General features: G+C 38.1%; 4 protein-coding genes and 2 non-coding genes across 9 annotated transcripts; 2 read left to right on the top strand and 4 right to left on the bottom strand.

Annotated features, from left to right (window-relative positions):
- Positions 1 to 111: 111 nt before the first annotated feature.
- Positions 112 to 6,534, bottom strand: LOC120003810 (potassium transporter 7-like). Its single transcript, XM_038852904.1, has 10 exons — positions 6,265 to 6,534; positions 5,473 to 5,701; positions 5,129 to 5,377; positions 4,878 to 4,928; positions 4,242 to 4,502; positions 3,376 to 3,428; positions 3,157 to 3,271; positions 2,684 to 2,938; positions 1,527 to 2,049; positions 112 to 1,167 (listed from the first exon to the last, which is right to left on the bottom strand). The coding sequence occupies exons 1-10, from the start codon at positions 6,532 to 6,534 to the stop codon at positions 630 to 632; spliced, it is 2,544 nt and encodes an 847-aa protein (XP_038708832.1). The 3' UTR covers positions 112 to 629.
- Positions 6,535 to 8,795: 2,261 nt separating this feature from the next.
- LOC120003540 (rac-like GTP-binding protein RAC1) lies at positions 8,796 to 10,225 on the bottom strand. The gene is made up of 8 exons (XM_038852557.1): positions 10,121 to 10,225; positions 9,807 to 9,894; positions 9,594 to 9,703; positions 9,437 to 9,500; positions 9,289 to 9,350; positions 9,129 to 9,194; positions 8,952 to 9,049; positions 8,796 to 8,865 (listed from the first exon to the last, which is right to left on the bottom strand). The coding sequence occupies exons 1-8, from the start codon at positions 10,223 to 10,225 to the stop codon at positions 8,796 to 8,798; spliced, it is 663 nt and encodes a 220-aa protein (XP_038708485.1).
- A 1,094-nt stretch (positions 10,226 to 11,319) lies between these two features.
- LOC120003539 lies at positions 11,320 to 11,694 on the top strand. The gene has a single exon (XM_038852556.1). The coding sequence runs from the start codon at positions 11,320 to 11,322 to the stop codon at positions 11,692 to 11,694; it is 375 nt and encodes a 124-aa protein (XP_038708484.1).
- A 1,333-nt stretch (positions 11,695 to 13,027) lies between these two features.
- On the bottom strand, positions 13,028 to 13,143 carry LOC120004691. Its single transcript, XR_005469608.1, has one exon. It is a non-coding gene; the product is annotated as a U5 spliceosomal RNA (small nuclear RNA).
- A 506-nt stretch (positions 13,144 to 13,649) lies between these two features.
- LOC120004689 lies at positions 13,650 to 13,766 on the bottom strand. Its single transcript, XR_005469606.1, has one exon. It is a non-coding gene; the product is annotated as a U5 spliceosomal RNA (small nuclear RNA).
- A 5,357-nt stretch (positions 13,767 to 19,123) lies between these two features.
- On the top strand, positions 19,124 to 25,469 carry LOC120004003 (serine/arginine-rich splicing factor SC35-like). Of its 4 annotated transcripts, none has more exons than XR_005469423.1 (10): positions 19,260 to 19,330; positions 19,434 to 19,512; positions 20,491 to 20,570; positions 20,676 to 20,742; positions 22,647 to 22,718; positions 23,762 to 23,968; positions 24,067 to 24,271; positions 24,356 to 24,484; positions 24,799 to 24,978; positions 25,082 to 25,469. XR_005469423.1 is itself a non-coding variant. In XM_038853197.1 (9 exons), exons 4-9 carry the CDS (start codon positions 20,721 to 20,723, stop codon positions 24,818 to 24,820), a joined length of 657 nt encoding a protein of 218 aa, XP_038709125.1. In that variant the 5' UTR covers positions 19,260 to 19,330; positions 19,434 to 19,512; positions 20,491 to 20,570; positions 20,676 to 20,720; the 3' UTR covers positions 24,821 to 25,469. The 4 variants fall into 4 exon arrangements, 2 of the variants coding, with proteins under 2 accessions (XP_038709124.1, XP_038709125.1); XR_005469422.1 differs by having other exon boundaries at positions 24,799 to 25,242; positions 25,344 to 25,469; XM_038853197.1 differs by having other exon boundaries at positions 24,799 to 25,469.
- Positions 25,470 to 26,087: the final 618 nt, after the last annotated feature.

Here is a 26,087-nt window from a genome sequence, read left to right as displayed (position 1 = left end):
TTGTGAACTGTTCTATCAATTAAGGAAGACCTGGGTTAAGAGGCACTCTCATCAAAGTTGGTTAATCCAATTCAACTTTAAAATTTAAACTTGGCTTCCTAACTCGTGCTATAAACAAAGATAACAGCAGGTTGTATTTGTAAGGTTACATCTGGAGAGCTGCTTTGTGTTGGGTGTAAGGGAACTGTAAGACCAGGTGGAAAAACAAAAACAAGGGGTTCTGTTAGACTATTACAGTCGGTGCCACCATCGTATCCCCGCCCTTGAATGGGTTGGGTGTAGTGCAGGTCTCTCGCATCCAAGGGAGAAGATAATGCAGCTGTGACCACTCTATATTTTACAGTACATCAAAGTACAAAATGCAACCGATGGACAAAAAGCTACAAAACTTTTGCTTAACAGAACGAACAGAAAAATATCATCGTCGATGATGGAGAAACGCGAGTGATCAGGCATAGTGAAGGATTTTGATGTAGGTCTGCATAGCTCATTGTCGACAACATAGCATAATGCAAAAATGAGGCCCTTTGAGACCCCAATCGCCTGTATTCGAACCTTGGTATCAAATGTCAATGAGCCTGCAAATTCTTCATCATACTATGTCCCTCGTTTCATCGCCATATCAACAGTTAAACCATGTAAGTCATACCCACTTGCATTAGATGTGAGTGGGGTACACTCAAGTTAGCAACCCCCCTCCTGCAATTCTTCCTCAAGAAGGCGTAAAAGTAGTTTATAACCAACTTCTTAAGAAACCAGGAATCCTTCCTTGCTCTAATATCCCCGTGTCCAAGAAGATAAACTACCCCAGATTCTTTCGCCCTGTGTATAAAAGACAGCTCTCTCTCAAGACTCTGCTCTGTATCAGATGTTGTTGACTCCGTGGAAGGTTCGATATTCACGTTCCCTGAGGAACTTGCTTCTGAAATGGGATTGGCTGTGTCCTTGTACTCAGCTAAGAGAGGCACGCCAAGTGAATAGACACTTCCATTTGGAGCTATGAGAAGTCTTGAGCAAGAGGTGTCATCTTCAGAGTCAGAATCACCATCTACATCACTCTCCAGTGACCGTTCCAGGGCTTCTCGACGAATGAACTTCTCAAGGCTCTCAATTAATAACTGCTCAAATGTTCGGTGGTTCTCTTTTCGAACATCCTTGTAGCCATACCTGTCAAGTGGTTAGCTTGTAAGCAGCAACTCAGAAAAGTGAAAACTTAACCCTCAAATGACCCTCACACCCCCAACCCCCAAAACCAATCCAAGAAAGTGAGGGAAAAGAAATTATGACCACCAAGCAGCATCATAGGAGGACATTATAATACCAAAAGGTACGATAGTGGGGGCAATGGAAGGCACATATATAGCAGTAGTAAGTTCACAAGAAATTTGCTTTCCATGGATTTGACTTGAAGCAATGCATGGTTGGGGTATTAAGCATGCCAATGGGTACATAGTACTGTAGTATATCCCAGACTCTTTCACATCAAACAACGACAACTGAGAACTTAAAGGAGAAGAACACCTTACCTGGCAATACAGCGAAATATGTGGTAGCCTTTCGGGCAGACCCTCCGGAAGAGGAACCTTTCACTTTGTGGCACTACAGGTACTGGAACATACTTTATACTCACAAATATGATCATAGAGTGGATTGCTGGAAGCGTGGTAAGAAAATGGCCAAATATTGCAGGTATCCCTTTCACCAGTTCATTGTAAAGCAAACCGATGCCCGGAGCTCTGATTGTCCCAAGGTTGGGACCCAGTTCCCGCATCAAATCCATTGATAGCATTTGCTTAACTTCAGTTTCATACTTGAGCTTGCTCCCATAATTCCAGATGAACATTATAAGAAACATAATTATGGCGAAGACCAATATAATCCAACTTCCATCTCTCATACTGGACAATACTGATGAGAAGAAAGTCAATTCCATTCCTAGGAAAAAAATGACAAAACTCAGCACAATAACAATGTTTATCTGCCATATAAGCAGCATAACAATTGTCACCAAAACTGTTGTCATCATCATCACTCCAAGCTCAGCGATGCCTGTAGACAAAAAATCAACATCAGAATCATTAAAAAATTTTGTTACCGGGAAGAGCTCTAGATTATTACAAATACTAGCAGTATCAGGGTACAAGTGACCGTTCAGTTTAAACTTTATCTTAAATCATATCGTGGTTGCTTTGGCTGACCATGTGCTCATATCAAACAAATCTATTTAAAGAAGCTATTAATTAAACAGAACATCAGCTGTAGCTAAAACTCAAAGTGAACAATGTTAATGCATCAATTTCATAACGAAATTTCGGCAGCAGATTTCTTCTTCCAACAGTCAAACCATCTCCAACTCAGAAATCTAAAGTTTTCAATGCCCATACATAAGGCAGCTTTGCCTATTTCTCACATATACTTTTATTTTGTCTAGTGCAAAGCAATGCTGCAGATTCTATGCAAAGCCAAAAGGTGAGGATTGAGTTAAAGTTCAAACTGAAAAAAGGGATGGTTGGGTGACGGCAAGCCTTGGATCCACGTGACCAAGCAAAACTAAAATTGGAAAATGGATAAATGTGAAGCACTGGTGGACAAGTAATAAAGAGAACTTTGTACATGGAGAACAAGACAGTAAAAAATTGCTAGACAAGGATATTAAAAAAAGGAAACCAAAACTGAGTCCTACCATACGCATTTCCCATCTCAGTGATGCTTGAGATAGAGCAGACAATCACCACGCACACTACCAGCAAAAACCAGTTTATGACAGGAATATAGATCTGGCCCATGAATTTTCGGGAAGTGTGAATAATTTTAAGACGTGGGAAACAACCAAGTGCTGTTGATTGCTTTATACATGAAAATGTAGCTGTCGTCATAGCCCGACTGGCAATTAATGCAGCTATGTTAGCAATGAGTAAGATAGGCCAGAAAGCACCACCTACAAACAAAAAATTCCAGCAAATCACTTTCCATTTTAAAAAAAAAGTTCACATTAGGGAGGCAAAGAGAAGAAATTTAAAATGCTAAAGATGGTTTAAATTGACTGAAAAACAGATTCCATTTCTAATAACTAGTGGAAGATATGGTAGATTATGAAGAGCCGCCAATTGAAGGAGTTGCATGAACTAATTTATGGATGTAAAGAATGAAGCTTACTTGGAACGGATGAAAAGAAAACCTGCTCAGCTCCAGATTGGTTTTTCATGAGATATGCAGCTTGACCCAAATAACCCAAAAGAAGGCAAGGCATAACAAGGAACACAAATGTAAGCTGCAAACAACCACTATCCAATATATAACAATGAAAGCAATCCAAAAATCAAAACAGAGAAGAAAACCACAAGAGTTTCAACTAATACTTCGTTTTTTTTGTACCTGAACCGAATGCACAGAAAAATAGCATAGATCTGCAAACATTGCCTCCGAGCCTGAAATACATTTTGTTAGCAGCAACAATGTCAGAAAGAATACAATAGGAGACTTTATCACAATAGTATCAACAACTCATTTATCTGCTATTCCATCTGCGAATTGCACAGTGCAGTATAATTTTCTTCACATGAATGCACACAAATTTCAACACTGCCACACAGATCAGCGATTCACCATGACAGAAAACAGGCTGAAATTATATGCCCTTTTTTTTTTTTTTTTACCTCGCATTGTCCATACAAACTAAGCTTTGGCACAAAACTAGGCTAACTATATGTTGAAGCTTAGTTCATAACTCTTCAAGCATAACACAGTCACATTGAGACTCATCAGTACTCTAATCCACAAACTTCAATCTATCCAACCCATCCTGATAGGAGCCACAAACTTGCAAAGGAGTGGGAATAGGTACTTCTTTTTAGATAAGTGGACACTTATAGGTTTTTCTTTCACTAGACTTGAAATAGGATAGCATTTTTTCACATTTGCTCCTAATATAGAATATCAAAAACTGTTCTAAGCATGAATAACGATACTGTTGCAAAGCTTCAACTACAACTATATCGAGGTTTAATACATTAGTATCACTTCACAGGAATAAAGCAACATTATGTTAGTGCAATATTCCATGGGCATAGAAGGTCCCATCATCCTGATTATAGGGAGAATAGAATTCAGAATGACAGGACAGAAATATCTGAAATCATTTCCTTCATTAGATGCAAAACATTTTGATTCATGAAAGAAACCAAAAACCAAATTTATTAGTACAATAAATTATACATCATATTCCGAATTGATTTGTTTACCAGTTGCACATAGAAGACAACCCCCAAGGGCATACCAGGCCTTCGTTGAGTTCCTTTTGAAGAAGTAATAGATATGAACTGGATTAAATGCCCTCAAGACACTGGTGTCATATTTGACAAGGTTGTAAATCCCAACACCAGCGAGACAACAAAACCATATAAATAAAGCAGGGCCAACAGCAAGTCCCACTTTACTGGTCCCAAACTTTTGTACGCTGAACAAAATTACAAGAAAAGCAACAGAGATCATCACCACTTCATCTGCACAAAAAAAGAGAACAACAAGAAATCCATTACCAACTTGCCCAAGAAACTCAGTGGAGTGTATCAGAAGAAGTATCAGAAGCACAGATGGGGTGTGTACTATGTACGTTTACAGAACACTTCTTTATGGAACATTCATTTGTGAAATAAAACTACTGGAATAAGAAGTTTGATGATTGAAATTGGACTGGACTACTGATCACTAGAAAAATATCAGATCCGAAAGCTAGTATATCTATTGGTGTTAAAACTCAGAGAGTAAATGACTATTAAACACACTTTTACAAGGAAAAAAAACTGTTGGAGACCACAGGAAACTGCAAAATCAGACAAGTAATGGCTTACGATTTCATTTACAGAGTACTATAATACCTTGTTCGATTGCAGTTACTCGAACCTTTAGGCCACCGACAGCTGACAATACTGCATTGCATTAGGAAAGATGATGCTTTAAAAAGTAACCAGGAAAAAAAACAGAAGATGAGCTTAAACAGGCTAACAGACGATGACTTATCAAAAAAAGGCTAACAAAAGATGTCGGGAACAGCTTTTTCTATACAAATATGTATCCCGGTATATTGCCCAGGACCAACCAAATTTTAAGGAGCGAGATTCTTACAAACCTGACATTGCCGGTGTAACAACCCCATCAGCTATCACCATAGAGGTACCAGCAAGAACTAACATCAAAATCAGCTTTTTCAGAGTCAATGAAGACTCAAGTCTCTCCTTGATTTTCAGTGATCTCTCAAGTTCTGGGGATGGCACCTTTAGTCTGAAGCTTGATATACGGGTATCAGACGGAAGCTGATTTGGCAAAAGACTAACCTTAGCATGCCGGCAGATCAATGAATACAAGGCAAATGTACCGCCTGCAATAGTTAAGTAATAACTATAAAACAGTCCATATGAAAATAGTAATATTTATCTGTAGTCCACCAGTGAGTAGGTGAGGGAACAGTCCTACCTTCACCATCATCATTAGCCCAAAGTATGACAAGGACATACTTGACCAGGGGAATCAAGATTAAGGTATATAGGACCAGGGATAATGCACCAAGGACATCTTCATCTCCATTAATAGGCGCCTTATTGAACATCACATCAAAGGTATACAATGGACTTGTTCCAACATCACCAAAGACAACACCAAGTGTTTGAAAAGCAAGTATAATCTTTCTCCCCACACCAAACTCCTGCAATTAGATTAACACAGTAAAGACAGCTGGTACTTATCTCATTCAGTAAGGGTATGTGACTTTATCCTAGAGGAGCTAACAAAAAGTGCAGTCCATAATTGTATATTAATCATGCCAACACAATGCAAAGATTCAAATGTGCAGAGCATATACACACACAGGGTATAAACTCTCTACCATTACGACTATGTAGCATTAGAAAAGTACATTAAATTTACACTAAATCAGAATCCAATGAAATTCACAACACAACTCACGAATAAACTCCAAGGAAGCCCTTCTAACCTTATTTCCAGATCTCCTCACATTGAAGCTCCAAGAATACTAAGTAAATCCCCACCATTATAGAATTAATTGCGACTACGAGGTCAGAAGGACTACCAGGCTACTTAAATATTCATCAATCCACACAATTAAACCAATACAGTTAGTTTATCAGGAACCAGCAACGTTTCTCCAAACACGAAGAATTCAAAAACCTCACAGAACATTCAGCTAAGATGCTTAGACATGCGTAAAGTTTGAAATACAATCACACTTTTGAATCCAATGCAATGCACCTCGTCATCGTTTCTGTGAGCACCAGGGACCTCGAGAGCCTCCACATCAAAGGAATCGACGCTAGGGCCAGTCCGAATCAGACGCTGATCCGCTGCATCATCGTCGTCGGAATCAAACCGATGAGCAGCATCGTCGTCGTCTTCATCGTCGATCGCTGAAGAATCGTCGTCGTCCTGGTAGACCCACCGCGAGTCCACCGACGAGTCCAGAGACGCCAATCTTCCGTTGATGTCCGATCCACTACCTGCTCCATAGCTCTCCTCTGCCATTACAATTTCACAGAACTGAAAATCAAGTCTCTGATTCAGTAACCTCGGGTCGGGGCAGCAAATTCGGTTCTCAGGTTTTATCCAAATTAAGAAATATTTGGAGGATGGTGAAGAACAAATGGAATGTGAACTGTGAGTACTGTACTGGTATACACTGTCGCAGGTTCGGAGTTCGAGGTAGGAAGAAGAGGAGGTAAGCCGAAGACGCTCTAAAGGGCGCGTCGAAAAGGTATTGCGTTATTTTCAGTCCGCCGAAAAAAAACCCAAAAAAATAAATTAAAGATCGTGTTTGGCAGTTTGCGTTTTGGTCTTGATTTTCGTTTTCTGTTTGTATAAATTATGGTGGGGTTAGTTGCACCCCATGAACCTCATTCGCACCCTAAAAAGCATAAAAAAATCATAGTCGAAAAACACCCCCCACGCCAAAATTGTTTCTTCCCTCCTTCCCCCTTTCTTCCCTCTCTCTCTGTTTCTTCCCGTTCCTCTCTCTTTAAAATCGTTAACGCCACCGTCCTTTTCGCTTTTATCCATGGCGATCACTCCTTCTATCTTCCCAGTGTTGCTCTCCTTTTGGGTGCCCATTTTGCATTAACTTCATGCTCGTTGTCTTGATGAAAGATCCAAGTAATCTTTTGAAGGACACTATTGCATGGACTCTAGGTAGAATGTTTGAATTTCTGCACGGTTCAGCTCTTGATACTCCCATTGTAACTCCGGCAAATTATGAGGACATGGGAACTACATCTTCATCTCTGACTCACTGAGAAGATACTGGAGAATCACGCCTCCGAACTGCAGCATATGGGACTTTAAATGAAGTTGTTAGATGTTCAATTGATGAGACAACTTCAACAGTGATGCAATTGATGCCTATGATTATGATGGAGCTTCACCAAAATATGTCTTTGTCCAAAATGTGCAGAACACAAATCAATTGATGGGCCTTTTTTTGAGACTGTTTACTTCCCGAAGTGCCACGACACATGAGGAGGCCATGCTTGCCATTAGAGCTCTTGCCTATGCGACAGATCCAGATTTTGCTCTGGAAAGTTAATGCTCTATTTTTCTGTATTTGGGGTGTATTCGGTTTTTTTAAAAAAAACATAAAAATGGAGTGTATTCAGATTAGGTTAAATTTTAATGGAGTTTTTTAGTTTTGGGGTGCGAATGAAAATCCGTGGAGTAAAACTAGCCCTGAATTATCATTACTTGAATTGAAAACACATCGTTTTTCCTTAAATGTACTGTTTTACAATAATACTTGGAATTTGACATTGTTATTAAATCGGATAATGTTTGATGCCTTAACCATCCCCAATTAAAGGGGAGACTGTAGTGGCCAAAATTTGTATGGGCCCACTAACCTTTAACCATGAGCTCTAGTCCCTCTTAATTCTTAGGAAAACTTTAGTCACACCCCATCTTTTACTAAAGACACCCCGTCAACTCAGTTTTACAAGGGATGGTCAACTCAAATTGGGGTGTCTTTAATAAAAGGTGGGGTGTGACTAAAGTTTTCCTAATTCTTAATCTACAAGTCCATAAAGCGTCAAGGCCCAAGGCCCATGTGGCGCCATGCCCACGATCTAGTAAGCACCAGTAACAAATCATCTCACATGTCACTTCTCACACTCATAATAGACATCACATCAAACGTTATACCTTCTGATGACTGACAATAGGGTATTACCATCTTACACAATCTGAACTGCCACCCAGCTCTGCACCAATCAACAATCCTCTAGTTGCCAAGCACCACCCTTGCTTAAGGTATGTTCCCACTTACAAACCGATTGCAAACTAGATTGAGGTGAGAGCAATACAAGCCACGACGTCATACACTTTACTAATTTAAAATGACCCCAGTTGACCTTGTGTTTAGGAAACCTTATTAAGACAAAAGACAACATATATGGACACTATTCATCATATGCTAAGCAGCGCCTGTGTTTCAGCTTGTCAATCTCAAAAGTCCACTCTCCAAAATTAGTTCAAGCAGCAACGAGAAGTGGTTCGGTTGGTATTTGATAATCATTTAAGTTAGATATATGTGTGCTTAAGGTTCGATTCTAATGAAAAATATATTTCTTAACGGAAAAATAAAATAGTTCACATGCCTAGATTAGCAATAAAAAACATCTTCTGCAAGACCGCAACTAAAACACAAAATGTTGTAAAACACATTCTGGAGAACAAATGCAATCTAGTGTAAAATGTTGAATTAGTAGTAAAAAAATCCGAAAAATCTTCATCTAAGAATATTAGTCTGATCGAGAGGAGGAGGAAGAAATTCTTTTCAAACGCAGCAGCCTCTTCGCTCCAATGATTTTTCTGCATATTGAAACAGAAAACATAGCGGATAGATAATCAAGTGTAAGCAAGTAGTATAACTGTAAGAAGAAACAATAGACACTAACAATATGAGTCTGCGCCACGCGAGTTTCTTTTTCTCCTCCTCCTTCTGCGGTGGTTTCATGACTACCTCGATTACTGCTTCGAATACTGCTTTCACATTCTGCGATAACAACATTTCCTGGCATTCATTATTATTCTGATGGAAATGTATATGTTTTTGTTGTATCTCATGCAGTTACCTGCTGAGTTTTTGAGCTGCATTCGACGTAATATGATGCACCAATCTGTTTTTGGAGTTCCTCACCCTGAGTATATATCAGAACTAGTATTGTCAGAACTACCGAGCATAGGATTACCGCGATAAAAAGTGTTAAGCAAGCAATAAAGTCGAAACCAGACCTGTGCTGGGGTCACAACTGATTCAGGATGATCAGCGCAATAATGCTCATCCTCTCGAAGATCTATGTCTCATTATAAAAATTGCATTAGTTACCTAAACCAAAATTTATATCGATCGATGCAACTATAATAGATGATGCATCCATACCTAATTTAGTGCCAACAAGTACTATTGGAACTTCAGGAGCGTAACGTTGAAGTTCACGGATCCACTGAGCAAGCAATTGGTATGTCAGAAGAATGAAAATGTATGTGTTGGAAAACATATTTCACTGCGACAAGACTAAAATTCGAGTGAAACGTACCCTTTTCGATACGTTCTCATAACTCGACTGACAAACGAGGGAGAAAGCTAGAACAAAGACATCTGCTCCTCTGTAGCTCAATGGCCTTAGCTTATCATAATCTTCTTGCCCTATTGGAAAACATTGATGAAAGAAAATATGTATTGTGACAAGTAAGGAAAGCAATTGTTATATGCATCCAAATCACATTGAAGACTTGAAAAGAGTCTATACCAGCAGTATCCCAGAGGCCTAAGTTGACGGCGGTGCCTTCAACGACCACATTTGCACTGTAATTATCGAACACCGTCGGTACATAGTCCTGATGTGCAAACAAAATTGAAAGTCCAAAGCCAAACCCAGAAACAAAGAGGGATGGAGGTGTAAGAAAAGAGAGTAAAATATATTGAAAATCATGAAAAGAACACTGGAGCTGCAAAATCCTTTTATGGGTAACAAACGTTTAGGGTTTAGAATTTAGAGTTTTACATCCATTCATACAAAAGTAACAGAAAAGCTGGAAATTTGAAAGAGAGGAGCATATATACAGTAGGGAAAGTGTTGCTTGTATAGCACATAAGCATGCAGGTCTTCCCAACAGCCCCATCTCCCATTGTCACACATTTGATGAACCTTGATGTGGTTGAAGCCATTCCCAACCAAAAACAAAGCAAATCAAATAAACAAGATTGCTCTCCAAGATTGTTAGTATCCCTAACAGAAACAAAAAAGGTAACTTTTATGAAGAAATTTACGGATTTCTGGATTCAAAGAAAAAGAAAGAGGCGTCTCAGCTCTTGATTCTCTCTCTCTGTAGAGATCTTTTAAATAAAAAAGGAATAAAAGGCCAAATATGGCAGAGAAAATCTGTGTATTTAATACTCATCGCACAATTTCTATAATCATATATGGAAAATAAAATGGCAAGTAAACAAGTGTATATATGGTAAGATTGTACCCAAGTATAATCTAATTCCAGGTCCATACTCTGATACTCACCAGTTCACAGGAATGAAGTAATATTATGTTGGTGTAAAATTCCATGGACAGAATTCAGATTGAAGGAAAAGAAAATATCTCAGAAAATTTTTCCCTCATCATACGATGCAAAACATTTTGGTTCATAAAAAAAAATCAAGTTTACTAGTTCAAATGTTCAATACATTATACATGGTATATTGCTCATTCATCTGTTCACCTGTTGAGCATAGAAGACAACCCCAACGCCAGTGAGAGACCAAAAACCATATAAATAAAGCAAACATTACAAGAAAAGCGACTGAGTAGGCATATTGGGCATGCTAGGCAATGGAGGCAGTGTCTTTGGCAATGTGGGTTGTGGAAGGTTTGGGATTGTTGGCAAGTTTGGCAATGTGGGTTGTGGCAGATTTGGGATTGTAGGCAGTAGTGGTGGCAATGTGGGCAGATTCAGCATCTATAAAAGATGGCGAGCCGCGAGGCCAACATCCATGGTTGAAAGCATGCAAGAAGCACTTAATAGAGAACATTAGTACTTGGCAGATGATGGTGCATAAAGCAGAGTAAAATGATATAATGGCCAAATAATTGATTCATATGTAAGTACTCAAATTCAAAGAATTGCAAATCCACAGACAGTAGTGGACTTAATACACATCATATGAAGTGTATAAAGAACAAAAGGAGCTATAACAATGCTCACACACATAAACTAAGCGACATATACAGTACACACAAAATAATTAAAGCAACCAGACTAGAACAAACTATGTGCACCAAGGGCAGAACTGAAGCTTCTCAAGGGCTTGGTGGTGGAGAGAAGAATGGAATGGAGGGAATGGTAGTAGGAATGTTGGGAATAGAAGGCATGCTTGGCAATGGTGGCAATGTGACCTTAGGGAGAGTAGGAATATTGGGGATACTAGGAAATGGAGGCAGAGTTGGCATAGGCAAAGATGGTTGCGTAGTTGGAAGAGTTGGTATTGTGGGTTGTGGCAGTGATGGAATAGTTGGTAGAGGAGGCAAATTTGGTATCTGCAAAAGATTGCGAGCTGCCAGGCCGATGTCGATGCTCGAAAATGCAAATGCAATGAAGAAAGCCATCAACAAGTATTTGCAACAGGCCATCTCTCTATTTACTTGATTTTGTTTTCCTTAATTATTCTCTTCTTTCAAGTTCTGGTGATGAGGATACGCATAAAGCTTTGTCTATATATATATATATATACACACATACACATGTACATATAGAGAGAGGGAGAGTTGGAGATCTGTGTGATGCTGGTGAGTTGGTAGCTTAATTAGTCATGAATGGTTAAGAAAATCAGGACAAGTCATTTGGGGTTTCTTTGTTAGTTTACCTTCTAGTCATTACAGTATAAACAAGTCAAAATGTAGTTTGCCAATTGTCTTATTGGTTAGCTACATACTATTCAAACCAATTAGATATTAGTGACAGCAAAGTGGCTTTGGCCTATTGGAACATAAATCAAGCCTATTTCTTATACAACCAAACTTAGAATAAATGTTACTTTTGGCCACTGAGAGATCGTCCCTATTACAACTTGCTTCCTCAGGTTTCAAATGTTTCAGTTTGGCCATTCATGTTGCACCAGTGTTCCACGGTAATATTTTTTGTCAAACTAGTCATTCAAATTGCTCCACATTTGATCCTTGAGACACGTCAAAAATTTGACTAACCAGTTTCACAAAAAATCTGATCGTGGAACATTGATGCAACATAAATGGCCAAACTGAAACATTTGAAACGTGAGGGAGCGAGTTATAACAAGGGTGATCTGTCAGTGGCTAAAAATAATATTTACTCACCAAACTTATATGAAGTATAAGATATTCACTCTTCAATAAATAATCAAACAAGCTAAAGCTAGGATCCCAACTGTCTATATCACTATTTGTGGGATTGTGGTAGTTAGGGGTGACAAAACTATGTCCGATCTAAAAGATCGAATTTGTTCGACTCGGAATAAACCAAGTTTGGACATAAATTATATGTCCGAAATCTGGGTCCAAACACAAAAATTTTGTCCAGTTTAAAACCGAGTATGGGTCCAAATACAATGGTTTACTTATCCAGATCCTAAACCGAATTAGATTATTGTCCGATTTAAACCAATCTGGGTTTGGTAAATTAAGTATATCTGAAATCCATTCCGAGTTAGGGTTCGAACATGTAAATATTTCGTAAACAAGTGATATTGTCTGACCTAAAACTGAGGAGAAATGTTATATGGGCTTTCAACCTAGATGACAATCCCACCAAGTCATTGCGCCTAATGACAAGGAGATTTCATTAGCCTTTCAGCTAATGTGCTAGCGCATGACACTTAATTACCCAAAATTTGAACTAATAATTGTGTGGGCCCAAAAACATTTAGGCCCTCCAAAAATTGGCGTATGCCATTATCTGCAGCGCACACACGTAATTACCCAAAATTTGAACTAGTAATTGTGTGAGCCCAAAAACATTTAGGCCCTCCAAAAATTGGTGTATGCCACTATCTGCAGCGCACACACAATATTCTTTAGTAAAAGGCGAAAGAATAGGTCGCTTTGTGTGAACCGCGTGGCTGCGTGAGTAACAAGAGTTGTTCATTTGTTTATTTATAGTTCATACCCAACATCTTTTTTCTTGTCTTAGCGATGTGGGATTGGTAAACAAACGACTGTGTACAAAGCACACACATTTATTTAACTTAGGGTTTAGGGTAAGTTTTTATCAACATTTATTCAATCTAATTACATTTAGGAACTTAGGGTTTAGGTGTTACTTTGATTTTAATAATAATATCAAATTAAAATATGTTTAGACAAATAAATATTTTTCTATATTATGTTATATACATATATGAACATCTATAGCGGGACAAGGTGCAGGTCGGGTTCCGGGGCAGGGGATCTGGGCGGGAGCGGGTTGGGAGGCATACCCACCCCTGCCCTGCCCGGCAGCAAGTTGAGATTTTTTGTCCCGTCTAGGGAAAAATATGCATGGGGCGGGTCGGATGGGACGGGGACAAATTGCCATCCCTACCACCATCATGGCAATAAATTACCCAAAACTTGAACTAATAATTGTGTGGGCCCAAAAATGTATAGGCCCTCCAAAAATTGGCGTATGCCACTATTTGCGGCGCACACACGGTATTCTTTAGTAAAAGGCGAAAGAATAGTTCGCTTTGTGTGCACCGCGTGGCTGCGTGAGTGACAAGAATTGTTCATTTGTTTATTTATAGTTCATAGCCGACATCTTTTTCTTGTCTTAGCGATGTGGCATTGGTAAATAGAGGACTACTACACAGGACACACACATGACACATCTTCATTCCTGTTAGCCTTGTTCAGTTGTTCCTTGCATGCTCTATTAACTTTTAACACTGGAAAAAAAAAACACTAAAACATTTTCTAATGGCTTCTGCTTCTGATTTTTTACAAACTGACGCGTCGTCAAAAACATATAATTTTCATACCAAATTTAACGATTGGATGCCCAAAACAAGTGTCTCGTCACGCTGAACAATTAGATGATTTTCCAAATGTTTGAAATATGAATCATCTATACATACAGTTGTAGAAATATATAAGTATAGATCTCCTATTCTGGTGTAAACTGTAGAGCATACATACAATGCACACAGGGGACATAAAAACACACAATACTAATAAATTATAACTCAATACATTTCATAAAGGGACCTCAAGAATGTAGTAAGTTTAATGGGTTAGCATATTTGAACAAAACCAAAAGAAAGGAAGAGATTTGAAAAAAAATAAAATGATGGGCGCTTACATTCAATGATATTTATATATATGAAGCATCGTGGTCAAAAGGGACATGTTATGTACTAATTGGTTAGTAATTTGATGAGGACCCGATTCCAGATCCAACACAAAATCTCGTCAGATAACACAAACACCCAAATAATATCAATCCAAGCAATACCCAATAATTTCAAATAAGAACAAGAACGAGAGCAATGACTATCGATGGATATATATTTGATTGAATACAATTTGCACAAAGAAGCCCTAATACAATCTCTAGATCGAAACCTATGGTTGGGTTCCTCACTAGCCCAAGTGGATCAAAGCAAGAGTACAATGAACCATCGAAAATCTAAACAACAACCTATGTTTAGGTTCAAGTCTAGCCCAAAAAAATCAACGTAGGAGCACTTTGAAGTTACAAATAAAGAATGGGTTTCCCCTCTTACAGCTGTGCCGTTTTTCAAATCTCTCTTCTCTATAAAACCCTAAACCCTACAGCCTACAAGTTATGCTTTATTTATACTATTTAAGTTGCCCTAGAATTTGACAGAACCATTCATGGATTGACATGCGTCCAGCCTCGCTCACCACGTCTGGCTAGTCGTGCTTAAATTATACAACAAAATAGTTTGTAAATTTCGAAGAGTTACGTATTTTGAGGATTTTGTGAGATGACAAGTACAAAATTTAAGTCAAGTCGGATGACGGATGTGAAAGTTATGCCAATTGAGATGTCACGTATGATTTTTCTGATGTCAGAATCATTTGAGGGACGAACGGGGTACCTTTGAATAGTTGAGGGACGATTTTAAGAGCAAAAAAAGGTTAAGGACAAAAATGAAATCAAGAATATAGAGGGACCAAATGTATGTTTTTGCCTTTATTTATACTACTTAAGTTGCCCTAGAATGTGACGAAACCATTCATGGATTGACACGCATCCAACCTCGCTCGCCACGTCTGGCTAGCCACGCCATCATCGTTAGCCTTGACAACCTCACTAGCCTTGACATCATCGCTAACCAAAAGCCTGTTGTTTGCAAAAACATCATCGCTTGCCAAAAGTATCTTGCTAGCCAAAACATCCCCGCTAGCATCTTCAGCCAAGAGCCTCTCGCTCGCCTCGTCAGCCAAGAGCCTCTCACTCGTCTCGTCCGTCAAGAGCTTCTCCCTCGCCTCGTCGAGCTTCTCCCTCGCCTCGTCGGCCAAGAGTCTCTCGCTCGCCTCGTCGGTCAAGAGCCTCTCGTTAGCCTTGTCAGTCAAGAGTCTCTCACTCGTCTTGCTAGCTAGAAGTCTTTTGCTGGCTTGCTAGCCACGCCCAAACCCAAAGACCCCATAATATTTTTGTCATCCACATTGGCACGGTGTTTTTGTCATTAATCCCTAGGCTCGCCAAAGGATTCTCATCATAATTATAACTCAAAACATTCCACAAAGGGATCTCAAAATGTAGTAAGTTTAATCGGCTAGGAGATTTGAACAAGGAAAAATAAAAGAAACAAGAGGTTTTAAATTTTTTTTGACGATGTTGTCTTTACACGTGGAATGCGATGATTGATTGTGAATACTGAGAGTGCCAAAGGTCTCCACTGAATAAGGATTCAAAAGTCTCCACTGAATATGGATAGATTCGCTATCGATAACTACTATCTAGGAAATGAAAACAAGCAAAAACTGCCTATAATTTCATTGATTATAAGAAATAAGATTATAGAATATATTCATTGAAATGAAAGAACAATCACTACACAGAAGAGGTTTTTAATGGCGTTTATTTGGCTCTTTTACGGCGATTGTGATAGCCGCGAATAACCTTTCGTCAGTGAAGGCTTCGTCGGTAAAAGCTTTATCAACGAAACAGCTGATTGCTGATAAATACCATCATAATCGCCAGAATAAGTAATACCATTTCCTGACATTTGTAATTGCCACCAAATGTCGACTCAATTTTTCATATATTCAAGAGCTTTACCGACCATTACAATTGTTGTTAAAACTTCGATATTTCCTGACATTTTTTATTGTTACCAAATGTCGATTGAGTCTTAACGACTATTGCAATTGTCGTTAAAACTACCACCATTTACCGGCATTTGTTTCAGCCAACATTAGTCATTGAATGTGTAGGACTAATTGTGATTATGAGCTTTAACGATTATTACAATTGTCGTTAAAACTACCATCATTTACCGGCATTTGTTTCAGCCAACATTATCCATTGAATGTGTAGGACTAATTGCACAGTTGATATAAGACACCTTTAATGACCATTTCAATTACCATTAAAAAATGAAGTTTTTTTTTTTTTTTTTAAATTGTAATTGCTGGAAAGACATTTATCTATATTAATAAAATCATTAACTTTGAGTATGGTTTGCATGCTATGGAAGGAAATAAGGAATCACAATCAATTCTATGTAAAATAAAAAGTAATTTCATAATAAACAATAATAACTTAGACGGAAAGGTAACAAACTATTTATTGAAAAGTAGGTTGAAAGTAATTGAGATGGACAATAATTGAATAAACAAGCCTTAGCGGACTAATACTTTTGAAAGTAAAATCGATAACGATTTCCCATGAGCTGACAAGGTTGTAATTTGACGTTGAGTCTGTGTTGAGTGGAGTTGCTGCAAGAATGGTAACTGGCAGTGACTACAATATGTTCACTGTCTCCAAGGGCGGAGACATGATTTGATGTTTAGGGAGACTATTAAAAGTTTAAAGGGAGCTCGGCTCCTGAAAATATTTTTTTTAGGACTATTTACAATATTACTTACACCTATTTAGTTTACAGCATTGGTTACTTATTAAGACTAGTTGATTAAACATTTAGATTTATTGAGAGTTGAGGGTCTTGAGACGAATTTACGAAGCCACACGGACACAATAACACACTTGCACAGTTGCATCAGCGAATGAGAGTAGGAGACGAAGCAATTTATCAATCAGCCAATCAGAGGCTGCGCTCGCGCAAGAAGACAGTGGAGACTGAGACTGAGACTTAGACAACGACTTAGCCAATTAGGGCCTTAGGCAGCACAGTTAGTCCTTAACCGCTTAGGGCGTTAAATAGTTAGGTATAGGCCTGTATATAAAATATGTTTTTTATGTAGGTGGTTTACTGTATATTTAGGTATATGCATGTATATAAGTATATAATGTCAGTTATAAGCTTCTTCTAAGTAGGTGTTTGTATTGTTTTAGTGTGAAACTGTCGCTAACGTTCTTAGTTGACCATGTCCCTTGCCATTCATGTCCATCTGGTTGCTCCTCTTCCATGAGGGATGAGAGGCGCTGTAGTTAGTATTGCTATACTTACATGTAATTCCTTAAATCTCAGCCATCTATATCACGTCTCTCTTCTTCTTCATGCTTCTTCTCCTTCTCTCTCTAAATCCTTCTTTTCTCTCTCTAAGCCCTTCTCGTTTCCTCTAAAAATGTCTGAATCGCTTTCTTTCTCTCTGATCGCTTTATAATAACCAGTCATTGAACCCCTAGAGAGACCCTTCTCGATTCTTTTCTCTCCTCTTTCGTTCTCTACCTAAGTTTGTTTTCCTCTCCTAGAGTTGTTCCAATTCAAGATCTATTGCTATTTAAGGTTCGATTCGTGATATGGATTCATATCTCTGTGATTGATTCAAATATTTTTGAGTTGTTTAGATGCTCATTTAACTACAGCGCCCTCATCCCGATCTGTTTCCCAAGTCGTCGCTCTATTATGGGAGTATCACTTTCGAATGAGCTGGTTTTCGAGATGTCTCTCACTAGCAGATAATTTTAGGTTAGAAAGCACCAATTTAGGAAGGGAGAAGGGAAAACTAGATTTATGCTGATGAACTGTAACTCAATCTCAGTTATCAGATGAGATGGATGGTTGATATTTAAATAATTACAGGTAATTATAGCCATACTAAGAGCAATTGCAATGGAGGTTTTTTAATGGGGCATGGATTGTTTTGTTGTCTCATTTTAATGGCACAAAGTAAAACTAGAAGCTTCAATGGGTGTCATTTGCTTGCTCATTTTTGTTGGAGCATGAATGTGGGCATGACATTGGTCATGCCCATATGTTTGCTCAAGTGGGCTCCATAACACACCCACACACATATTTTATACCAAAATCAATATTGAGTCCCACTCTATTACACCAAAAATCAAACCAGTAAATTTACATAATTGTACAAATACATTGTTATCTCATATCTTCTCTCCCTTATTCTTCTCAACAACCTTACCATGATGTTCACATATTTCTAGTAGTATTCGTTTTTAGCATGATTACTTCGGCTTGGTCTAAATTTCATAGAGATCCCCAGAGGTCTTTTGGGCCTGATCCTTCACAGGCCATTCTTCCGCTTGGGTTTATTTCTTTCTGGAGAGCTTTAGTCACACCCCGCTTTTTATCAGTGATATCTCATGTTAATAGCAACTCAATATTTTTAAAATTTTACTACCGGTACCAAAAGTACATAAAATATAAAGTGTTTTAAGCCTAAGCCTCAAAATATACGAAGTCAATATAAGTCGGGCTATCCTTAGTAAAAAAACGAGATGTTATTAAAACTCTCCTTCCTTTCATCGAATTGGGCTTCTTCTGTCAGATCTTGAACTTTCTACCTAGAATTGGGCTTCTATTACAAGTGGGCTGCTATTATAAGGTTTTTAACTCTTTTACTAGTGAAAAAATAAATAAATTAATTAATTAAAAGACAAACAATCAATGGTCGTCACGGTGATTAAGTAGAAGTAAAGGGGCAATTGTGGATCCTATCCGAATACTAGCGGGAGCCCCGACTTGCCAAGTTCCTTACCGAAAGCTCTCAGACCCCGAGCCAATTCACAACCACATACTACTGTCTACAAACCCTAACCCTAACCTTCTCTCTCTCTCTCTCACCCAGCTGTGAAGAAATCATGTCTCACTTTGGGAGGTCCGGCCCTCCAGATATTACTGACACCTACTCTCTTCTCGTCCTCAACATCACCTTCCGTATACGTTCTTTAACTCTCTCTGTGTGCATAGATTTTATTCTAAACTGCTCATGTATCTGGTTTTGATCGATAAATATTAATTGTTATTTGGTGAATAATAGGTACCACTGCGGACGATCTGTTTCCGCTTTTTGACAAATATGGCAAGGTTGTTGATATCTTCATCCCTAGAGATCGAAGGTTCTTCATATCGCTCCCTTTGTTTCTTTTTTTTCATATATCTGTTTTGTTTTTTGAGATGTTTAGAAATTTCTTTCGGTTCTTCGATGTGGTAGAAGGAAGAATAAAAAAGCACAGACGGAGATTTTTAAATTTTGTATGGCTTAAATTTCTATTATTTTGATGAACCTTATTCCAGAATTAGATGACTTGAACACCGGATAACGGTGGTGTATTGGGTCCATTTGTTTCTTTAACTGTTTTGAGGCTTTAGTTTCAGTTAAAATGGGGATTGATAGTTAAATATGTAATTTTTCGCTTTGTCAACCAGAATTCAAAGCATGATAGGGTTTGTCTCAGGCTCTCAGCACCATATTCAAAGTTATTATTATTTATCTGATCACAAGTAACTTATATTCTCAAACCATGACTAGTCTATATCTGATCAATGATAATTTTATGGGCCCTTTATATAGTTTTTTAAGTTGAAGTTGTTTCACAAAATTGATGAGGTCTTCTTAGATTTAGGGCTTTTTGTAAATGGGAGTTATCTTGTGATTTGCAGTTCCTTTATGTCCTTGCGCTTACTCGAGAAGCATGTCTTGCTAGAATTAATATTTGAACTTTGAAGTATACTTAACCACTGTTTTTATTCCAAAAAAGTCAACACTTGATAAGTTGATTATGTAAGTTTGTATAGTTGAATGGAGAGACACTTGACAGAGAGAACCACCAAAGAGTGAAGATGCTGTGTTTGATGTTCTTTATTGTGCGGTGGCTGTCAATCCCACAGAAATGATGCCCAATTTGGCCAACTGTAAGCTAGTTAGCCGTTTCAGGCTTGCTACATAGATTTGAGGGTTCACGTATGCTAATTCGTGTTCACTATTTTATTTCGGATATTCATGTTCATTTAGGAGATGCTTTACGTGGTAATTTATTGTTCTGGTGATTGTTTCTGTGATGTGTTTTTGTTAACTTTCTGGTATGTTCATTTAGGAGCGGTGATTCTCGAGGCTTTGCATTTGTGCGCTACAAGTATGCGGAGGAAGCACAGAAGGCTGTGGAGAGGCTAGATGGTGTGACTCTAAATTTCTTTTAGCGTGGTTGTTTGATTTCAATACTGCCTCTGGGACTTTCTAGTCTTTACTTGGCATCTCTGCCCCTTTTGTTTTTTTTTTCAGGGAGAGCTGTTGACGGTCGGGAGATAACAGTTCAATTTGCCAAATATGGCCCAAATGCGGAGAAGATGTAAGTTTTAATGAATGATCCATGATTTATTCTGTTAGGTATTTCTTAGGAGTTATGGAGGATTTGGTTCTTTGTTTTATACTTGGAGTATCCGAAATGTTACGCTAGAGATGATATTAACATGCTTGAGTTTTTTTTGTGCAGCTTATAAGTTGTTTCTTTTCATATTTATTTGATTTACATGATTTACCGGTGATTGGGGTCTTCTTAGTCTCTTATTTTCAAAACAAACTGATTTTCTAGATGTGGCTTGGCTTTTATGGTTTTTGGTTTAGGTTTGATTTTTGATTTCGGTTTTTTTTTTTGAAAAAAGTTTGGTTGAAAACCTAAAATACATATACGTAATTGATATATATAATTATGTGTATACAATTATATCTCATATCCAATAAATTGTAATATTAATGTTAAAATGATAATATGTTATCGCGACGCTTAATATGTAATGTAACTTAAAAATTCTTATAATGTTGGCCCCAATAACTCAAGTTCATATCCAATCCATGAAGCGAAGCCTATCCAAAGCCCACTAGTAAACTCTATGTGATAGGTAGCTTCAAATGACATGTATTTGGTAATTGCCCAAACTTTCAATTTTAGCTTGTAAGTTCTACTGCATGTCATTTAAATGGTCGGTTTTTCAGGTAACATAAACCGAACTGAACCGAGCCGCTATCAACCGGTTTGGTTTGGTTTGGTTTCTATGACATGTTCGGTTTGGTTTGCTTTTCATTTTCTTGGGACCAAAATTTTCGGTTTTATCAGTTTGGGACCGGAACCAACTGTTCAACTGTTTTACCATCCCTATTCACGGTTTTTACTTTCATTTCTTTATTTTGCATATTTGGTAGATTTGTTGTATGTTTAATAATGGGTTGAACAGAGGGACAAAGTTATAGGTGTTTTCCATTTTTTATAGTTTCCATGATTGTTCATCTTCTTTTTCCTTTTTTGGGCTGTCGCGGCGGGTGGATGGGGGACCCGACCCTCTACCTTGAGGGCAGGTTGGTGTGTGCCTACCATAGTTGACCTATCTTTTATTTTTCCCTTTTTTGGGGGCTGGGGGGCGCGGCGGATGGAAGAATCTGACCCATATCCTGAGGGCAGGTTGGTGTAATGCCAGCCACAGTTGACCTAGGTGGCATGCTTCCTTTGAGGACATTCAAGAGGGTGCATTAGGAAAAAAAAAGTTACTAAGATTCACATATATTTTTTTGTTTGTACTTGCAGTAAGTGACATCAAACCCATGTTTTACTAGAGTTGTTTGTTTTCTCTGCACCTCCCACTTGGTTTTTTATGTTTTTTTTTTGTGATAAGTTTGGCAGTGATGGACTCTGTTTTATGTCAGTTCTTTTTGAACAATGGCTCCGTTGTCTATCAATGCAACCCCCTCCCACATGTTTTTTTTTTTGATAGGTCCATCTATTGTAATGGTTGTCATTAGCATTTCCTTTAGTCATTGGAAGGAGACCTAGTTGAAAAATTAATCCACTGTTCTTGACTTCTTGGTGCTTTCCTTATCATGACTTTTCAAGCTTTGAACTTGGGGATACTGATTTTTGATAGCATTGCTTATCCAGTTATCTGGTCATCTTCTAATACTGCCATTTGCATTTTTGGGCTTTTATTTCTTGATTAAAGCACACTTTGTTTATAAAATGGCTGCATGGTGGTTAAATGATAGTTTAATTAACTTTATTTTATGGAATTTGAATTCCATGTTCTGTTTGCTTCCCTAATTTATGTTGTTTATGTAGCTTTACCTGAAGAAGCAATGTTTCTATTTGTGGATTGAATATCGACAGCATTGCTTGTCTATTTATGTGGTCATCTCATAAATAGTAGCTTCTATTTTCTCGTGAACCTTCATTTACGGATCTGTTTAATTTGTCCTTATTTTCAGTCGAAAAGGTAGGATTGTTGAATCATTTCCTAAATCAAAATACAGTTCAAGAAGTCGCAGCCCTCGAAAAAGGTATGCTTTTCTTTCTATGTTTTCCTTTAATTGGGGGAATCACTACTTGGTTCAGTGGTTAACATATATGTAGGCCCTGTCTAGCCCAACTTGTAGCCCCCGATCCCCCAGTTACCTATAAACGAAAAATTTTCCTTTACTTGTTTCTGGTTGCATTCGAATGATAATATTAAGAAGCAAGCAGGACATTTGTACTTCTGATACAAAGTAGTTTTGGGCATTTGACACTTTTGTGTTTTCCATCACTTGGTGGAGGGTGGAGGAATGAAATGGGCTTTTATTTGATAGCAAAATGGGCTTTATCTGATTGCTGAATGAAGTGTGCTTTGAATTTTTCATTCATTCTTAATTCTTCATTCAATTAATGATATTATTTTCTTTTACCTTTCCTTATATTTCCGTCGCAGAATGCTCTTTACGAATATGATCATAAATAGTGTGGATGCTCAATTTGTTATTTTCAACTTGTGGATACTAACTTTGTTTGTAGCCATATCTCTGTTTTTTTTCCCAATTTTGGAGTTCTATACACTAAGTAAGAAAATTTTTCCAAGAACTTGAGCTTGATCCAAGTCATCATTTAAAATAGTAAAATTTGAAACTGCGAAATATGTTTTTTTAAGTAGGAAGTTAAAACCCAGAGGCATAATAATAATTTGATACGTTAGTTGTAAAATGCTGTTATTATTGCATTATATTTATATATGGATTCTATTGTGTTCTAAATTTGTGGTACAGTACAGAGTCCTATATTGGAATATGTATTTGATTTTAATTTGTGCTATCATGTTGCCCAAGGCTCCCGTAGTGGATGGGGTCGGGGGCATGCAAGATGTATACAGCCTTCCCTGCATAATATGCAGTGTAATATGTTGATAATTATTTGTATGATTTGTAGCCAAAAAGCAAATCTTCTCTGCAGCTGGAAAATAAAATAAAATTCGTTCATGGATATTATGATAGTTATAATACATGTAGCTAATTTTCTTCAATAGATTTCTCATATGCATTTTGATAGGAAAACTGACTTTTTGCACTGTTAGAGAGCGAGATGACCACAGGGACAGGGATTACAGGAGGAGAAGTCGCAGCAGAAGCTATGATAGGCATGATCGCGACCGACATCATGGAAGGGATAAGGATGGTCGCCGTCGTAGCAGGAGTCGCAGTGCAAGCCCTGATTACTCCAGGGGCCGAGGAAGAGGCCGCTATGACGAGGAGCGACGCAGTGCCAGTCAGTCGAGGGATAGGTTGTTAACTATGTTTTTTTTACTTCAGTAACATCATTTCAAGTTGTATCATTTTTTATGTGTATATGTTTTCCTGATGCGCTCTGATTTTATCATAGTGCCTCCCCTGCTCGCCATGGTCGAAGTCGTCGCAGGAGTCCTTCCCCACGCAGGAGCCCTTCCCCACGCAGGACTCCCCTTTCCAGGGGTGAGAGCCCTGAGAAACACGGTCTCAATGGACATTCTCCCAATCCTCGTAGTTCATCTCCAAGAGGTCAACCTGCTGCTTCCCGAAGCCCATCTCCCCGGAATTCTGATGTTGACGTGAGTAGTGATATCTCATATTTTCACTGTTACTACAGTCGCTAATTGATAATTTTGTTATTTACTTTTCATTTTTTTATGCAGGAGTAACTCGTGTGATGCGGGGGGAGGTCATGGAGGCATCGTCAGCAATGTGCATCTTATGGCTAGTTGCAGTTGTTGGTCATTTGATCATGATGTGTTTCTGATTGGAGATTTAGATTTTTGGTGTTGGTAGGGACTAGGACTCCGGTTTTACTATTTTTATGTGGAACCTTATTGCTCTAGTTACTGGAATGCATCTGTTATGTGTGGTCGTAATAGTTGTGTTGGTATCCTACTATCCTCACACGAGGTTTTATGTTGAGAACTTCTGTAGTTCTGCTAGGATTCCCCCCCCCCCCCAATTTTCCTGTTTGAGTTTAGTTTCTCTATGTTTTGATTTCGTTCTGTCTGCATGAGGCATGTGACTTTTTTTTAAGGTTCTAGTTTTTTTTTAAAAAAATTTGGAATCTTGACATCTCAAACCATTTATTGGATTTTTATAGTTCTGTTCGAGAAAAGATTTGACTGGCAGATCGAAACGAATGTTGATATTTGGCTATTGTGGCTGTCGATGCTGTTGTAAAACATAGATGCATGATCGTGACTGTGATGCTGATTATAGGCGTGTGCTGAGTTCTCTGGAGAATAGATAACTAATTTTCCTTTTTCTGATATGAAGATTGGTAAGATATAGTTAAATTCTGGTTTCCTGAATAATGCAGCCATTGAGTTGTATGATGTACCTGATTAACTTGTTTCCGAATCTGTCGCCCTCAAATATGTTAGTTGTTACCCTGATGATGTGAATGGTGGACACAAGGTGTACGTGTCACTTTAGCTGTAGCTGAGGCTGCTTATGTGGTGGACCTGTGATTCAGTAAATTGATGCGGATGCATAAAATGAAATGTAGTAATACTGATCTTCGCAGCTGCACTTATCAAACATGGTAACATGTTTGCGCTTGATTTTTCTTTTTGGGGTGTTGATTACACTTGTGCACTTTTAACCCCAGAATGTGAAGTTTATAACTTATTTTGCTTAATGTAGTGACAGTAGCTGTGGCATTGCAGCTGGTGACTTTCTGTTGTGTGATATATGGGTTCTTGGGTCTGTTGAACTACGATTGAATAAGTTCTTGTAGCGGGTTTTTTGCTGCCCTTCGTGCTGGTGTCAGATTGGTGATTATTGTAGCAGTTTTGATACTGATGATGACTCTGTAGCTGTGTCACTGGCTTGATGTGTACGGTTGCTGTGCATATTTTAAGCTGCCGAGGATATAGTGCTGTCTTTTTGGGTCAGGAGTCGTCGCGTCATGAGGTTTTGGGTCATTTCTTCCCACTTTGGCATGTTCGGATGATTATACTTGGCCCATTTTATGTTGATGTACCGTGTGCGTGCTGTGTTTTTTTTTTTTTTTGGTTTAGCAAATATAACTGTTACTTAATTTTGATTAGTCTTTTTTCCCCAGTTGTTTACTTCTTGATTCCCTGGTGTTGGTTTTTTTTTTGTCCCCAATTTTTAGGAGTCCTCTTACATCTAGCATGCCTTTTGTTGTGGTCTTGTTCTCTTAACAAAGCAAGCACCATTTAAGAGACTTTAAAATGCCTGTTTGATAGAGCGGCTTATTTTGGAACTTATAAGCTAGCTTATGAGCTTCAAAATAAGCTTTGTCAAACAATCCACATAAACTAACTTATAGCTCTAGTAAGATCCAAAAAAAATGAAGCTTATTTTAAAGTTTATGTTTGTTTTTTTTTTTTTCCCATTTTTGTTCTCTCTTTTTTATTAAGA

This window comes from Tripterygium wilfordii, chromosome 8 (assembly GCF_013401445.1).
Source record: "Tripterygium wilfordii isolate XIE 37 chromosome 8, ASM1340144v1, whole genome shotgun sequence".
NCBI lineage: Eukaryota > Viridiplantae > Streptophyta > Magnoliopsida > Celastrales > Celastraceae > Tripterygium > Tripterygium wilfordii.
The sequence above is the reverse complement of the archived record's forward strand: the minus strand, read 5'-3'. Positions and strand labels throughout refer to the sequence as shown.

Excerpts from the sequence above, each read along its gene's own strand:
- LOC120003539 (XM_038852556.1), top strand. The coding sequence starts at position 11,320 with ATGTGCACCAAGGGCAGAACTGAAGCTTCTCAAGGGCTTGGTGGTGGA.
- LOC120004003 (XM_038853196.1), top strand. The coding sequence starts at position 19,255 with ATGTCTCACTTTGGGAGGTCCGGCCCTCCAGATATTACTGACACCTAC. Across the intron at positions 20,571-20,675 it reads GGCTGTGGAGAGGCTAGATG|GGAGAGCTGTTGACGGTCGG; the intron begins GTGTGACTCTAA and ends TTTTTTTTTCAG. Across the intron at positions 20,743-22,646 it reads GGCCCAAATGCGGAGAAGAT|TCGAAAAGGTAGGATTGTTG; the intron begins GTAAGTTTTAAT and ends CCTTATTTTCAG.
- LOC120003810 (XM_038852904.1), bottom strand. The coding sequence starts at position 6,534 with ATGGCAGAGGAGAGCTATGGAGCAGGTAGTGGATCGGACATCAACGGA. Across the intron at positions 5,378-5,472 it reads GGCTAATGATGATGGTGAAG|GCGGTACATTTGCCTTGTAT; the intron begins GTAGGACTGTTC and ends TAACTATTGCAG. Across the intron at positions 3,429-4,241 it reads TTGTCTTCTATGTGCAACTG|GCTCGGAGGCAATGTTTGCA; the intron begins GTAAACAAATCA and ends AATGTATTTCAG.
- LOC120003540 (XM_038852557.1), bottom strand. The coding sequence starts at position 10,225 with ATGGCTTCAACCACATCAAGGTTCATCAAATGTGTGACAATGGGAGAT. Across the intron at positions 9,895-10,120 it reads CAAGCAACACTTTCCCTACT|GACTATGTACCGACGGTGTT; the intron begins GTATATATGCTC and ends TTTGCACATCAG. Across the intron at positions 9,501-9,593 it reads ATGAGAACGTATCGAAAAGG|TGGATCCGTGAACTTCAACG; the intron begins GTACGTTTCACT and ends TTGCTTGCTCAG.